The sequence below is a fragment of the Mauremys mutica genome, chromosome 14 (genome assembly GCF_020497125.1).
Source record: "Mauremys mutica isolate MM-2020 ecotype Southern chromosome 14, ASM2049712v1, whole genome shotgun sequence".
NCBI classification, from domain to species: domain Eukaryota; kingdom Metazoa; phylum Chordata; order Testudines; family Geoemydidae; genus Mauremys; species Mauremys mutica.
The window spans coordinates 40,754,162-40,770,653 of record NC_059085.1 but is presented as its reverse complement, the minus strand read 5'-3'; the positions used below and the strand labels follow the sequence as shown (position 1 = coordinate 40,770,653).

At 41.4% G+C, this 16,492-nt stretch overlaps 1 protein-coding gene across 1 annotated transcript in view; it reads left to right on the top strand.

The window, feature by feature from the left end:
- Nucleotides 1-598: 598 nt before the first annotated feature.
- Nucleotides 599-16,492, top strand: part of ZCCHC14 (zinc finger CCHC-type containing 14) — an 86,144-nt gene continuing 70,250 nt past the window's right edge. Inside the window, exon 1 of the mRNA XM_044986782.1 lies at nucleotides 599-1,864. Coding sequence (XP_044842717.1) covers nucleotides 1,301-1,864 — 564 coding nt within the window. The 5' untranslated portion in view covers nucleotides 599-1,300. The remainder of the gene's footprint in view (nucleotides 1,865-16,492) is intronic.

Genomic DNA, 16,492 nt, shown 5'->3' with positions numbered 1-16,492 from the left:
CCCATCACTAACCCGCTCCCGGGCCCCTGCGTGTCCCGTCACCCTCCCCCCCCCATCACTAACCCGCTCCCGGGCCCCTGAGTGTCCCGTCACCCTCCCCCCCCCATCACTAACCCGCTCCCGGGCCCCTGTGTGTCCCGTCACCCTCCCCCCCCCATCACTAACCCGCTCCCGGGCCCCTGTGTGTCCCGTCACCCTCCCCCCCCCATCACTAACCCGCTCCCGGGCCCCTGCGTGTCCTGTCACCCTCCCCCCCCCATCACTAACCCGCTCCCGGGCCCCTGAGTGTCCCGTCACCCTCCCCCCCCCATCACTAACCCGCTCCCGGGCCCCTGCGTGTCCCGTCACCCTCCCCCCCCCATCACTAACCCGCTCCCGGGCCCCTGCGTGTCCCTTCACCCCTCCCCAGACCCCTGAGTGTCCCATCACTAGGCCCCCCCCGGCCCCTTCGTGTCCTTTCACACACACACCCCGGGCCCCTGCGTGTCCCGTCATCCCCGCCCCCATCACTAGCCCCCTCCCGGGCCCCTTGCGTGTCCTGTCATCCCCGCCCCCATCACTAGCCCCCTCCCGGGCCCATCACTAACCCCCTCCCGGGCCCATCACTAACCCCCTCCCGGGCCCCTGCGTGTCCTGTCACCCTGCCCCCATCACTAACCCCCTCCTGGGCCCCTGTGTGTCCCATCACCCCCTCGTCATCACTAGCCCCCTCCTGGGCCCATCACTAACCCCCACCCGGGCCCCTGCATGTCCCATCACCCCGCCCCCATCACTAACCCCCTCCTGGGTCCCTGCGTGTCCTGTCACCCCCCCACACACACATATCGCTAACCCCTTTCTGGTCCCCTGCGTGTCCCGTCACCCTCCATCACTAATCCCCAGGTGCTTTCGTGTCCTCACATCCCCATCAGTAACCCCTCCCAGCGGTCCCTGCGTGTCCTCTCATCGCCCCCATCGGAAACTTCTCCTTGGTGTCCTCCCCCCATCCCAGAGTCCTTGCGTGTCTCCTCATCCCTACCATTGGAAGTCCTCGCCCCTGGGATCCTTGTGTGTCCCTACAGCAGTAACCCCCCTAGGGTCCTTATATCTCACCTCTAATGCGAGCTCCCTGATTTTCACTATTTGGGACCCAGTGTGTGTTGTCTTAGGCTGCCCCCTTCTTGTATTTGGGCACTTATCTCTCAGGGTCCCATTCCCCCACTTTTGTTTGGGCACTTTCCTTCACTCCCCAGTGTGTACTTCCCCTGTCCCTGGGGGTACCAGCACTGGTGGTGGTGGTGGTGGTAGCTGCAGTAGCAACATGGTAGAGAAGCGGTGCCCACGGCTGCAGAGGGACAGTGTGTACCGCTGGTTCTCAGAACTGCCCTCCCCGCAGCGGGTGGAATTTCTCTGTGGCCTCCTGGACTTGTGCATCCCACTTGAACTGCGCTTTCTAGGTGCCTGCTTAGAGGACTTGGCCCGCAAGGACTATCATTCCCTACGTGACTCTGAAATCAAGGCCAACAACCCTGCTGACTTGGGTAGCCTCACTAACTTGACAGACGAGGTGGTACGTAGCAAACTGCTGGTCTCCCTTGCCTTGTTGGGGTCTGCACACCGAGAGGCAGCTGGAGTCCTCTTCCGCACACTTACCCACATTGATTCTGTCATCAACAACTATGGGCTGCAGCTCAACGAGGGCCGCACTGGGGATGAATTTCTCTTGCTCTTCACTATGGCGTCCAACCACCCTGCCTTCAGCTTCCACCAGAAGCAGGTACTGAGGCAAGAGCTTACCCAGATCCAAAACATCATGGCCAGCACCAGCAAGAATCCGAGCATCCCCGCTCTTAGCACCATGGCAACCTACCCTGGCTGCCATAAGGTGGGTATTGCAGCCTCGTACTCTTCCTTTCAGGGCTTGGGTAATATCTCAAACTGTTTTCTTGAAGGCATAACAACAACAACATAACCACATATTTTCTCCTTCCTACCCGTCAAACATTCTAGTGATAAGTGCCAACCTAAGGGAAAAGCAAAAATCAATTGTCTAGTAGATGGGATGGTCAGGGATTCATCTAGGATCCTTGGGATTTCTGTCATATAATCAGAAGGGAGACCTTCATCAGTGAGTCACAAGTAGATCAACAGAAATGGGCTTGAGCTGACTGGACTGCCTCACTTCATGGGTAGCAGATCAAAGACTAGCGAGGGAGAAAGACATGGAAAATCTAGCTGGAAATGGGAGTAAGCATCTGTCTTCAAGGAGTATGGACTGGAGGGGGTAGGGAAGTAGGTTTGTTAGAAGTGTCTGGCTGGTGGCAGTAAAATTTTGATGAGTCTAGGTCCCATTTAACCATAACTCTGAACAAAATTGTACTGGAGTTGTACTTAAAGTGGCTGCTTAACCGACGGATAAAACTCTTATTGAATTTAGTGGGAGTTGGATCTTTGCCTGAGATGGGAAGGTACGTGTTGTGGAGGTGTCTCGTAACATAAGTTTCCTTCTAGTTGTACATTCCTTTGGATACTGCTGCCTTAAATTTGAAAGTTTGCATTTTTTTGTTTTTTTTAATACTCAGCTGTGGACATCTGGGTGATTTTTCTCAACATTTTGTTTCCTTTTCCCAGAATACATGGAGCCAACAAGCAGAGGTTACAGGTTTACTTTTCGTTCCATTTAATTTTTTGTTGTGAATGAAGTATAGATGGAAAAATACTTCAGTACAGGCTATAAGGATATAATTAACTGCAGGAGGAGCCTCCATACGAATACTTAATTTTACAGTTTCTATTCTGCAGAAGAAGCATGACATCAAATCAAAATAAGGAATAGAACAAATATACAGACCTCAGTTCCATCTTCCACACACTCACCTTCTTGGTGGTTAAAAGTAAAATTTACCGCATGCAAAAGTTCTGTAGAAATAGGATCAGGATCAAGTGAATATGAGTAAGGAATAAAGACATGAATGCCTCTCAGAGCATACCATTTTGGTCTTCACTAATAGTATACAATTTTTCAGCACTGTTTAAGCCATTGTAAGATGGATGGAGAATCCATTCTACTGTTCTTCCTGGTAGCAATAAAAATTACCTTCTGGGTGGTCACTTGCCCACTGTGTTCAGAAGAACAATAACCTTTGCGGGGAGGGCAGTGCATTTTAAACATGGAATTGAAGAACACTGATAGTTTATGTTGTAACAAAATTCTCTTTAAGGGAGTACAAAAAATGAGTGTCACTTTACTGTATATATTTTCATTGTCTTTTGAAGTTAAGAAAATCCGTTTGAGACAAATTCAGACTTGTTTTTAAGTGAAGGCTGCTAAGCTCTTCAGATGCTGGTAGCTAGTTAATACTTTTTAGAACAAGAAGTTGGCTTAAATCTATAGTTGGACAAAGAGCATGGAAAAACAATACATTTCACTCAATCCAGGCATGTTTAATTGTGCACAATTAAATCCAAACATTGCAGACTTGGATGTTGTGATGATATGACTTGATAACATTTGCATGATCACAACATCACCCAGAAGAGTCAGCGCAGGGGCCAGAAGAAGATAAGCCGCACTGGGGCCCCAGCCATCAGAGCTCTATAAGGACTTTCCCAGTGCTAGCCCTTCCCCATCATTTGTGCTTCTTTGCCTGAGCACAAACTATACTGGGTTGGTATTTGATGTCAGCTAAACTCTGAGTGCAAACTCCTTTGGGTTCACCTTAAACGCTGAGACTTGCCTCGTCACAAGATACAGTGGAACGACCTTAGACTTCCATGCTGTTGTTACAGTGTATAATTTAAATAGCCTAATGACTTATCTGAAGTGTCTGTGACTTTAAAAGGTTGTGGTTTTCTAGCCAAATTGAAACCATAGTTTAGTTTAGTTTTTGTCTATATAAAATCTATTACTTTGTGTTAATGTAGTATTTTTATATAAATTCCTTGCTTTTTATATTTTGAAAAATTAAGAGCAACACTGAGTGCATGTTCTGTCATCAAAATAAGCAGCACAGGCGCTGTGCAGTTATGTATATCGACCTTTGAACACATAACTAGATAAATGCACTGTGTGCATACTTATATTGAGAGGGAAAACACACAGGCAGTGACTGCCATTTTCATTCATTTGTAACTTCGTAATGTTTTAGTGATTAGGAATTTTTATAGTTCAAATTTGAATTAAAAAATGAAAACACTTGAATTATCCATGAGCAGCAGTGTCTGAAAAATATATTGATACATGTATACCACCTTTATTTTTTTCATGCTCAGGTAACTCAAAAGGAGTCTCACATAATTTTACTAAAATTCAAAAACAAACAGCTCACCTTCTCTCCAATCCATTCTGGGCCGTGAACAAGTATGAGAAACTTCAGGCCAAAGGAATAATTTTGGAAGGAACTATAAACCTCTGAAAATGCATTTATAATTAAAGTGACTCTTCCAGCTCAAATATAACATCAATGCTGTCATGGTACTTGAATGACGTTTGTGTCATCATGTTAATGTTATTTCCCATACCAAGCAAGACACATCTGGGAAGAAAAAAATTTGTAGTTGTTACTGCTGAAATAATTACAATTTACAATCAGTGAAGTGTGCGCATATTTGGAAGAAAGGGATAATACCCATGAAATGGTAAACTGATTACATACAGGGTTCCATATTCTATGTTTACATCTGGAAGGAGATTAGATGTCCGGTCTGAGGTAGATCTAGATGTTGGACAGTTTTGATTCTGTGGATTGCTGATCCAATCTAATCACTTAAGGTTGAGGGTGAACCATGTCGTATAAAACTTCTGGTGTTCTCTGAGATAGTAAGTGAGTGCAACAAAATTGAACTAATTAATTCAATTTTCTGGGTGTCAAATAAGTTTTGCTTTAGATATCCCCTGATTTAGGATATAATTTTTTTGTTTGTTTTTAAAAAGGTATTTATTTATTTAGTTTACTGTAGACGAAAACAGGTTGATAATATCAATTTTACTTCCACCGATGCAGGGATGAGGGTTCGGGGTGATGTATTCCAATAACTTTTCCTCCTCTACCTGTCACTTATGTAAAACAATTTTGAGCCAGGACCAAGAAATACTATACAATAGGGCAGGGATCGGCAACCTTTCAGAAGTGGTGTGCCAAGTCTTCATTTATTCACTCTAATTTAAGGTTTCGCGTGCCAGTAATACATGTTAATGTTTTTAGAAGGTCTCTTTCTATAAGTCTCTAATATATAACTAAACTATTGTTGTATGTAAAGTAAATAAGGTTTTTAAAATGTCTAAGAAGCTTCATTTAAAATTAAATTAAAATGCAGAGCCTCCAGACCGGTGGCCAGGACCCGGGCAGTGTGAGTGCCACTGAAAATCAGCTCGCGTGCTGCCTTCGGCACGCATGCCATAGGTTGCCTACCCCTGCAATAGGGCATTCCAACAAACAGCAAAATAAGGCTCCCTTAGGTCAGTAACATTTTGGTCATCAGTCCTTCAACTGATTCCATGTTGAGGAATGCTCACTGATTTCACTGGGGCTCTGTGCAGGTGTATGGATCTGACTGTGTGGAGTCAGCTGCAGAATCAGAGCCTTTTACATAGTAGTTCTGGACATATTTTGTTTGCAGTTGCAAGGAAGTAACACAGTTCCTATACTATAGTTCATATACTATAGTTGTGTGATTCTGTTGCAGTCAGCCTTTAATTTCTGTACCAACATCTCTGTTCTAAGAATGTAGCATATGATATCTATCAGTCATGTTATTTAATATGCTCATTTAAAACTTTGGAAATAAGCTGCTTAAGAGGGTTTCTATATTGACCGCTGGATCTGGTTTTAGTGATAAGGTCTCACTTTCAGGTGCATGCAAAATAGTTTTGTTTTTATATTGTGTTGCTGCAGCTTATTGTAGGACCTGGGAATATTTTTGAGGAAACAGTAACTGAAATTTGTAATCCTTTTATGGAACCAGATTTTGAAAAAATACATATTTGGGGGGGGGGGAAGCTGAACCTGAGTCGTACAAGGGTCATATCTAGGAGCTCTCTGGCTTTATCCCAGTCTTGCAAAAGAAGGGTAATAACTGAATTGTTCTTAGCACTATTGGGTAACTCTGGTTTTAAACTGAATTTTTAGCCTCCGATCTATCATGAGAAAGTATGTCTTGTTCAGTCATTTATTATGTTAATACCTGTTTAGGCTAGAAATTGAAGTGTTCCTGTTCCATTACCACATGACCCAGCCAGGGACTTCAAGACAAGTGGGTGGTACCCCAGATGGGACAAAGTGAGCCCTAACTTTCTCCCTGGTCCTCTTTCATTTGTGATGGTAACTACATGGGTGGGTCATCAATGGACCTGCATTCAAATCCCTGTGTTCTAAAAGTGAGATCCTATGCTACATGAGCTAAAGGAGCAGTTCTCTTAGTTTCAAGGCAATGGCATACACAGACCTTTCTGTGGCCTAACCACTTGTGGGTACAATGAGCCACACTGTATTAATGTGGCTTACACATAGGTACTGAATTTCCAGGTTGGAAAGTTGAGACTGTCTACTTGGACTATCATAATTTATTAGGCTTCTTGTTTTTTCTCACAAAAATGGTTTAATAGGAAGAACCAGGAAGGTTTTTTTATAACTGCACAGGAAGGACTTGAAAGGAGTAAAGTAGTCTCAGTTAGTAGTATGTTCATTTTAATTAAATGAATGTTGCCCAATAGTATAATGAATGTTAACATGAGAATCTAATTTAGGCATTTTAAATCAAGCTTATTTGGAAATTGGACTGAATATTCCATAGCGAGAAACCAAATAGAAAGACCCAAAAAACTTTCACTGAATTCATAATGATGTTGACTTCCCCCACTTTTTTTTAAATGCAGTCTATGATGTTTTCTTCAGCCATGACATCATTGTATTCAAGTCCTGTGTTTGTACATTATTTTTTTCTAATTATCTATTGATTATCAATTACAATTAAGCAAAATTGAAGTAGGACACACTTCATCTGAAATAAAAGTGTATACTGTAGGAGACTGCACTGTTTCACCTGAACCAGTCTCTAAACTGTTTTAGATAAATCAGTGCTTAAACTGTGTGTAAACCACCCATGGAAAAGCAAAGCTAGCAATTGTTAACCACACACAAACAAACATTCCAGTGTGCAACTTCAAAGCTGTTGAACAGCAACCTTGTTTTAAAGTATTTAACCACTTGGTTAAAAATTTGTTTTGTTTTTTTTAATGTATGATTTGAATTGCATAAATTGAGATCCTATGATTCTTTAGAAGCAGCAAAGAATCCTGTGGCACCTTATAGACTAACAGACGTTTTGCAGCATGAGCTTTCGTGGGTGAATACCCACTTCTTGCATCTGAAGAAGTGGGTATTCACCCACGAAAGCTCATGCTGCAAAACGTCTGTTAGTCTATAAGGTGCCACAGGATTCTTTGCTGCTTCTACAGAACCAGACTAACACAGCTACCCCTCTGATACTATGATTCTTTAGCTGGTTATTGGAACAGGGCCTGTCTCTTTCTGTGTGTTTGCACAGCACCTAGCACAATGGGGCTCTGATCCTAATTGAGTCCTCTAATTATTACTCCAATACGTCTAATAATAACTTTTCCCTTGAATCCATGTCCTGAGTTTTAGAGTATATTTTGTGTTTTGCCATTTTGAGGTTTTGTTGTTTTTGCTGAAAACAAAGTAAGTGCTAATTCTAGAGATGCTATTCCCAGGAGTATAGTTAAGGGCTATTAGCGTTTCTGTTGTAGATTATTTTCACTGACATAACTTAGCAGTTAAAATTAGCTCTATATGAAACTTGGAAAAGAAGGTTTGGTTTTTTTTCCTTTGAAATATTCCATATTGGTAAAAGGGGGAAGAGAGCAGGATGAATCAAGAATTGTTTTGCCTGTGTGTAAATCAGGAGAACTATAAAAGGCAGTAAAGACAATGGTGTTGGGCTCGCCCAAATCCATGTTTCCATATATGCATCTTGCATGAGTTTTGCATTGAGTATGTGAGGCAGCCACTGCTAACCTACTTAGCTTTTGGGTAACTTTTGAAAATACAATTATATACTTCAACAGTGTTTGAAATCACTGACACTTTTAAACTAAAATACTGCACAGTATGCAGTTTTAAAGCTTTCATAACTAACTAAAAATGATCCAAAAGTAATCAGACCAATTGCTTAGGAATAACTTTTTAATTGAAGAGCTGTAGAGTCAATGATATACTAGCAATGGTATATTAGTAAATTTCGCTTTTAAACATCAACTGGCTTTCCCCATCCCCTGTTTTCCTGTTTTATATGTGAATATTGTCACTATCTAACAGCATTATTTAACCTATATCCACTATTTTAAAATATGGATTTTATCTTGTTCACCTGTCCTTTTGAATTTGTGAGTTGTTAGTCGGTGAGACCAGAGTACCTGTGAATTATTCCAGTGAAAAGGCAACCTAGAAGTCCGTTCATTGTCTGGTTTGCACTTCAACAAATATAAGGCTTGCCTTTCTTTCTCTTCCTCTCTCACCTCTGAAATGTGATGCTGGGAGTTGGCAGCTGCAAAAGAAGCATAACACTATTTTGATGCCTAAGGCCTAGTCTACGCGACAGAGTTAGATGGACATAAAGTAGCGTACGTTGACCTAACTCTGTAAGCGTCTACACTAAAATGTAGCTCTCACCAATATAACTTGCTCACTACACCGACTTAATAACTCCACTTCTGCAAGAGGCATAGCGCTTAAGTTGATGTAGTTAGGTTGACACAGTGTCAGTGTACTCTGCGTTGCTTACATCAACTGTTGCTGTCTTTCAGAAACTGTTCCACAGTGCATCATGCTGGCAGTTAAATCAGTGCAAGCGCTCCTGGTGAGGACGTGCACTGCCGACACAAGGAGCACTGTGTGGACATGTAAAACTGATTCAGTTATTGTGGTGGCTGTACATCAGCGTAACTTAGGTCGACTTAATTTTGTAGTGTAGACTTCCTTTCGAGTGTATCAACCATAGAATCAACCAGTACCGTCACCTGTTAGCACAGGTGGGAGTCTTAGCATAGAAAAGGCCTCAATGGTCAGATCATTTTTTAACCACAGTGTTGATTAAACATGCTTTCAGTGGATTTAATTAAGTGGTGATAAAATCAGATCTGGCTGCAGGAGCCTTGTTCATGGTTTGGCCTCTATTACCACTGATGCTGGCTGGGAATTGTTTTATAAACTTTCCAAATTTAGAGATGGTCTAAAAGGTTTAGAGAAAGACAGACAGACAAAAAGCCCTATACTGGAAGTCTTGCATGGTACTTAGTGCAAGTGTACATGCGTTTTGTTGCTTTCTTTGTAGATATGAATCTCATCGTGACTATCTGCAGCTACAATTGTACACGTATGTGCTCTAATTGTATAGATGGTGGGTCTGCCTGTTGCTACTGGAGAGATTTTGCCTTTTAAAAAAATTATATAAACAAAAGCCTTATTAAAATCATAAAGAGAAATCTATGCACATTTAATCATAAATTAAAATACTGTGTAGTTCAGGATAGAGACCTACATATCAGATAATGTTGATACATGCCCAAGTCAAAGTTAGTATTAAACTGTCTTCTGTTGACTGCTTTACTATTTAAAATAAAAATTGTACTGGCAGAATATAGAAGTGATCCAAAGTCTATACTTGCATGAACTTTTTTCTGATCTCAAATGGAAAATCTAGAAAAGGCCTGAATCCTTTTAAGTGGTTTATAAATTTGAAAAGATCTGACTCTCTCTTATGCAGTAGGTAACTAATTTAGGTGCTCAAAACTGTATTATGTATCAAATATTAGTGCCGATTCAGTGAGTGGAGGGGAAAGAGCAACAGTATTTGCCATTTTATTCTGTCCTACCCCATAAATACTGTAATTCAGAATTGCATGAAAGCTGTAGAACTTCTTGTCTTGTGCTGTTGTGTCCTCTTGCTGTTTAATGATGTATTTAAAAAAAAAACAAAAAAACTGAAGGCTTTTTAAGGAAGTTTTGTTTGCTTTACAGCAGTAGCTCAGATGTTGTGTGTTCTGGAAGATTCTGTGGCCAAGTGTGCATTATGGAATTTTAGTAAAGATTTCTGGACAAAGGAAATCTTTATTAAAGAGTAGGGCTGTTGATTAATCACAGTTAACTCGTGTGATTAACTCAAAAATATTAACAGCGATAAAAAAACACACGAATAATTGCACTGTTAAATAGTAGAATACCAACTGAAATGTATTAAATATTTTTGGATATTTTTGTATATTTTCAAATATTGATTTCTATTACAACACAGAATACAAAATATTCACTTTATATTATTATTAATTATAAATATTTGCACTGTAAAAATAAGCAAAAGAAATAGTATTTTTCAATTCACTTCATACGAATACTGTAGTGCAATTTCTTTATTGTGAAAGTGTAACTTACAAATGTAGATTTTTTTTTTGTTACATAACTGCACTCAAAAACAAAACAATGTAAAACTTTAGAGCCTACAAGTCCACTCAGTCCTTCTTCTTATTCAGCCAATTGCTAAGACAAACAAGTTTGTTTACATTTACAGGAGATAATGCTTGACTGCTTCTTATTTACAATGTCACTTGAAAGTGAGAACAGGCTTTCGTGTGGCACTTTTGTAGCTGGCGTTAAAGGTATTTACATGCCAGATATGCTAAACTTTCATATTTCCCTTCATGCTTCGGCCACCATTCCAGAGGACATGCTTCCATGCTGATGATGCTCATTTAAAAAAAAAGTGTTAATTAAATTTGTGACTTAACTCTTTGGGGGAGAATTTAATGCTCCTGTTCTGTTTTACCTGCATTCTGCCATATATTTCATGTTATAGCAATCTCGGATGATGACCCAGCACATGTTCGTTTTAAGAGCACTTTCATAGCAGATTTGACAAAATGCAAAGGTACCAGTGTGAGATTTCTAAGGATAGATACAGCACTCGACCCAAGGTTTAAGAATCTGAAGTGCCTTCCAAAATCTGAGAGAGATGAGGCATGGAGAATGCTTTCAGAATTCTTAAAAGAGCAACGCTCTGATGTAGAAACTACAGAACCTGAACCACCAAAAAAGAAAACCAATCTTCTGCTGGTAGCATCAGACTCAGATGATGAAAATGAACATGCGTCGGTCAGCTCTGCTTTGGATCGTTATCGAGCAGAACCTGTCATCAGCAGGACATGTGTCTTTTAGAATGGTGGTTGAAGCATGAAGGGACATATGAATCTTTAGCACATCTGGCACATAAATATCTTGCGATGCCAGCTGCAACAATGCCGTGCGAACGCCTGTTCTCACTTTCAGGTGACATAAACAAGATGTGGGCAGCATTATCTTCTGAAAATTGTAACCAAACTTGTTTGTCTGAGCGATTGGCTGAAGTAGGACTGAGTGGACTTGTAGGTTTTAAAGGTTTACATTGTTTTATTTTTGAATGCAGTTATGTTTTGTACATAATTCTACATTTGTAAGTTCAACTTTCATTATAAAGAGATTGCACTACAGTACTTGTATTAGGTGAACTGAAATATACTATTTCTTTTTTTTTTACAGTGCAAATACTTGTAATAAAAATAAATATAAAGTGAGCACTGTACGCTTTGTATTCTGTGTTGTAATTCATTATATTTGAAAATGTAGAAAACATCCAAAAATATTTAAATAAATGGTATTCTATTATTGTTTAACGGTGCAATTAATCACGATTCATTTTTTTAATCGCTTGACAGCCCTATTAAAGAGTCATCATTTGCCACACCTTTGATTAAGGTCTTGTGAGCATATAATACACACAGAGTCATAGAATTTATGGTGAGAATGGACCACTAGATCATCATCATGTGCTCTGTGATCTGCAGAATGTTGTCCAGCAACAGCAGGGATGACTAGACTTGACATTCATGGTATTTCTAAGGCCTTTTCTACACTGGAGATTTATCCCAATTCCAGCCATCAATGAATAGCCATCTGTGTAACTGTACTGGTATGAGCCCCTAGTTAGATAGGGCAAGTCAAGCAGTGATTTGCACCATTAGAGATTACTGCGATTAAAACCAGGGTATGCTGCTGCAGTGCAAATCACTGCTTTCCATTTCTATACTAGACTGGGGTTGCACAAGTGTTGCTATATTGGTGGCCAGAATTCCTAATGCAGAAAAGGTCTAAGATTTAAAACAAACAAACAAAAATCAGAAACACCTAAAAAGGCAGGGGCAGGAATTTATTTATGAATCATAAAAAACAAAGGAGGGCACAAGCCAGACTCTTTAAAAATCTTTTGCAGCACACCTGTAAATCTTTCTGCATTTAAGAAACTGAGAGACTCCCTCTCATGAGGGTTTATTCCAAGGGTGTATATCTGGAATTTGATGTGTTTAAACTAGTATTAATGGCCGGCCTCCAATGAAACTACACCGAGGCATACCCAAGTGTAGGCAAGGAAAGCCATGATTTGTGCCAATGAATCTTGCCCCAGACAGTATTGGCCATTGATTGCTGGATATGGACAAATTCCCAGTATAGACATTTCACTTTCTGAGGCATTTAAGCCCCAATCTAGCAAAAGTCTTAACTACATTTGTAAATTTAAGAAGGTGAGCAGTGGTATCATGGATTTTTAAAGAGAAAAGCCTATATCTAAGATCAGTAATGCCCAGGTCTTGCAGACATACCTGTGGATATAGTCCCTTTTACTTCATTGGGACTACTGGCATGCATAAGGTTACTCACATGTGCAAAAGTTGGCGGAACTGGGGCCTCAGACAGCATCCTGGAGCCTAGCCCCTGGTTTTTATACTTCATGGATCAAAGTTAGAATGGTGACCGTGTCTCCTATTGCCTGTTAGGAAATTGACATAAGTAACACTGAGAGGGATGGATAGATTCTTTTTATTTATTTTTTTTAATTACTTGGAAGCCTAAGTCACTCAGGGTACACTTTTTAGAAGCAACCTAAAAACCCAGAAAAGAGGAGAGACTGTCCCAATCTCCAGTCTTCAGCTGTAACATCTTTTGGTTGAATGGGTGTTCTAAAACAGTACTGTAGTATCTGAATGACCCCTCAAAATTTAGCTCATGCTAATTAGAGATTGAAAGGACTACTATTTAAATTTTCCCCAAGACTTTATAAAAGATGGAACAAAATTGTTAAATATTCTCAATATGTGGCCCCAAACCTGAGAGGTCTGGAAATTAAAATAAATAAATAAATACATTGAGTTAGAGAAAGCTATCAGACAATGTAATTTACAGGGTGAAAAATTAGTGGAGCCCATTTCTCTCTAGGATTCCTGCCTCCCCAATCCTTAGTTATTTTTTCATATCTGCAATATTATGTGGATTTTTCCCTCAGCAGTAAATAGGAAATGATTGTATTTGTTCATGCAGCTCTTGGGCTTGAAGCCATTAGATGCCACTTAGTGCTATTCTCTTATCCAGCCTTCACTTCCTATGTTTTTAGTCTAATTATACTCTGAATATTTATTACTGAATAGGCAAGGAAATCAGTATTTATTTTGCATAGAGTATTAGTGAAAAAACATCCTCCATGAAATTCCTCGTTCCCAAAAAAACACCTACGTAATCTTTTCATAAACTTGGAGAGTATAAGTAGTCATGTTACACATTAGATAGTGTTGGCTTTAATTCAGTCCAGGCCAACAAATAGTTTTCAGTTAAACCAGCTATATTTTGTGTTCTGGTTAGTTATTCTGAAAGGGAACAGATAATTACTGTTCTACTTAAATACTTACCAAGTTAAATTTCCCATTTATGAACCCTGCTGTTCTCATGAAAAGACTTGGTGTAGTAAATTGACTGTTGTACATTCTCACTGGGTAGCACTGCTAACAGTAAAGCTGGCTTCAAAGATTTACCACATCCCATACTTACTTGAACCATCCATCCATTAGTGAGAACGTTGTAGACTGGTAGCTCTTATTACCTCTTGTACAGCTACAGTAGGGGTTGTCAGTATTTCCATTGTGAACTTATCTTTGTGCACTGTAATACATAGAAACCATGACATAAGAACCTGAACTCTGAATTTTCTTGCTATTTTAAATTTGTCAACTGTGACTCTATTAACGTGGTTTGTACTTAATGAATCATTATATATAATTTCTGCACAGAACCCCCCTCAATGAGCCGCTGTGTATCCAGCTCCCCCTCCCCCCCCCAGAATCCTCACTGAGCTGCCTCCACCCAGATTGCCCCCCACAAAACCCTTTCACTCCACACCTGGATCCTTGCACACTAAGCCCCTCCATACTTGGATCCTGCTGAGCTGAGTCTGCCTGCCCACACCTGGTGTACCTGGCATGGAGGGGCAGGGCCCTGGGGTGTTTCAGGGGCAGGCCCTGCCCTTGCACTTTCTTAGGGTTGGGTGCAGCCTCACTGCAGAGTCTGTGTCTGGGGTGGGGTGTATGTGGGGGTGTTATATGGTGGTCTTCCATCTTCGTGCAACCAGTGGCTTGTGCTCCCCACTACTATGCTGGAGCCTCCACATTTATTTATCAACAAAATTTGCAGAATTTTAAAATATTGTGTGCCGAATTTTTATTTGCTTAGCGCAGAATTCCCTCAGGAGTAGTGTGGCTGTAAAAACATGATTGTGTGTAAATGTTGATATTTTTCATGTCCGTTTTCTTCTGGGACTGCAAGTTTCACAGTTCATGCAATCCTAGGATATTGCAGTGTGTGTGGTCCAATCAAATATCACTTATTCTTTAATTTTAAAATAGCTGGCTGATCTGAAAATATTACTTACATTACAAAACATTTTTATTGAAACTTTCCCTTTCTCTAGAAAAACTTCAGTGATAAGCAACGTCAAAGGATATGGAAGTCAGTGGAAAAAAGTTATTTAAAATCTGCATGAAGACTTTTAAAAAGTCATAGTGAGCCTGACCATAACACCATTAGCTCCCTAACTGAAGCGCTACATTTGGAAGTGATCAGGGTGTTGTGGTTGAACGCCAGTTTAAATTTACTGTACTTTGATGTGAGAGTGAGTCAGATAACATATGAGTTCAGCTGGTCAAGATGTGGGCTAAATTAATCTTATACCAAAAATAACAAAAGGATTTATGTCTTCCTGGGAAGAATTCAGATTTTGCGTATAACCAAAAATGGGTGACAGCAGTCCTTACTTGGGAAAACATCAATCTGTTTCTTGGGTTAAACTTTCCACTGTCAGCAGCAGGTTGGAGTCAGCAGAATGCCCAGCCCTCTGGAACGTCTCTTTGCAGCAATCCACCAGAGTCTGAGTTTAATGAGCTTCAGAAAGAGTGCATGATTAGCTCTTCGATCAAGCCTTTGAAAAATCTTAGTTAGGGCACTGGGATTTGTGTGTGTGTGTGACTGAGCTACGGGTTTCATGTCTAGCCTTTTAATCTGAAAGCTTTGTGTTTCACTGTTTTACAAGTGTTCTTATGGGTGTAAGGCACCTGCATGCTTGGCTGTAGAAATCCAAGTAAATGTCTGAATTAAAAAAGTAAAAGCAGTGTAGTGATGTTGAAGAGGAAGACAGGACTTGTAATCATTTCTGTACCAGCATCTCTCAAGATTTTCTCCTATAATCTGTCTTTCCCTTTTGGGGGCCCTGGTGATGTTTTTTTAAAGCAGGTCAACTTCTCTAGCACAGATGTAAACTGTCATAGTTTGAACAAATGAGTTTTTGAAAATCTGCACTCATAATTCCTTCACTTGTGCACTTAGGTGTTAGAGCCTTAAAGTGTAAGTGTGTGTGTGTGTGTGTGTGTGTCACATGTGAAGGCCAAGGTTTTATGTGAACCTCACAAAGGAATAATTCTACAAAAACAGGGAGAAATTATGCAAAATCTAAAACATGTTGTTGTTCAATTAGTCACAATGTACTAGGCTAGGGGTGCGCAAACTTTGTGGCCTGAGGGCCACATTGGGTTTCTGAAATTGTATGGAGGGCGAGTTAGGGGAGGCTGTACCTCCCCAAACAGCCAGGCATGGCCGAGCCCCCACCCTCTGATGCCCCTCCTGGACTTCTGCCCCATCCAACCCCTCCCCATTTCCCTGATGGCCCCCCACCTCGGGACTCCTGCCCCATCCACACACCCCTGTCCCCTGACCGACCCCAAACCCCCACCCCAGGCTGCCCCCTGCTGCCCCATCCAACCCCTTCTCTCATTCCTGACTGCCCCCCCCCAGGACCCCTACCTCATCCAACCACCCCTTCTCCCTGACTGCCCCCGGAACACCTGCCCCTGACTGCCCCCTGCTGCCCCATCCAACCCCCCTCCTTCGTGACTGCTCCCCAGGATCCCTGCACCCATTCAACCTCCCCTGTTCCCTGCCCTCTGGCTGCCCTAAACAATATCCACACCCCTGACCACCTCAAACTCCCCTACCCTCTATCCAGCCCCCCCTGCTCCCTGCCCCCTTACCGCGCTGCCTGGAGCACCGGGTCAGGCCGCGGCTCGGCAGCTGCGCTGCCCAGCTGCCCA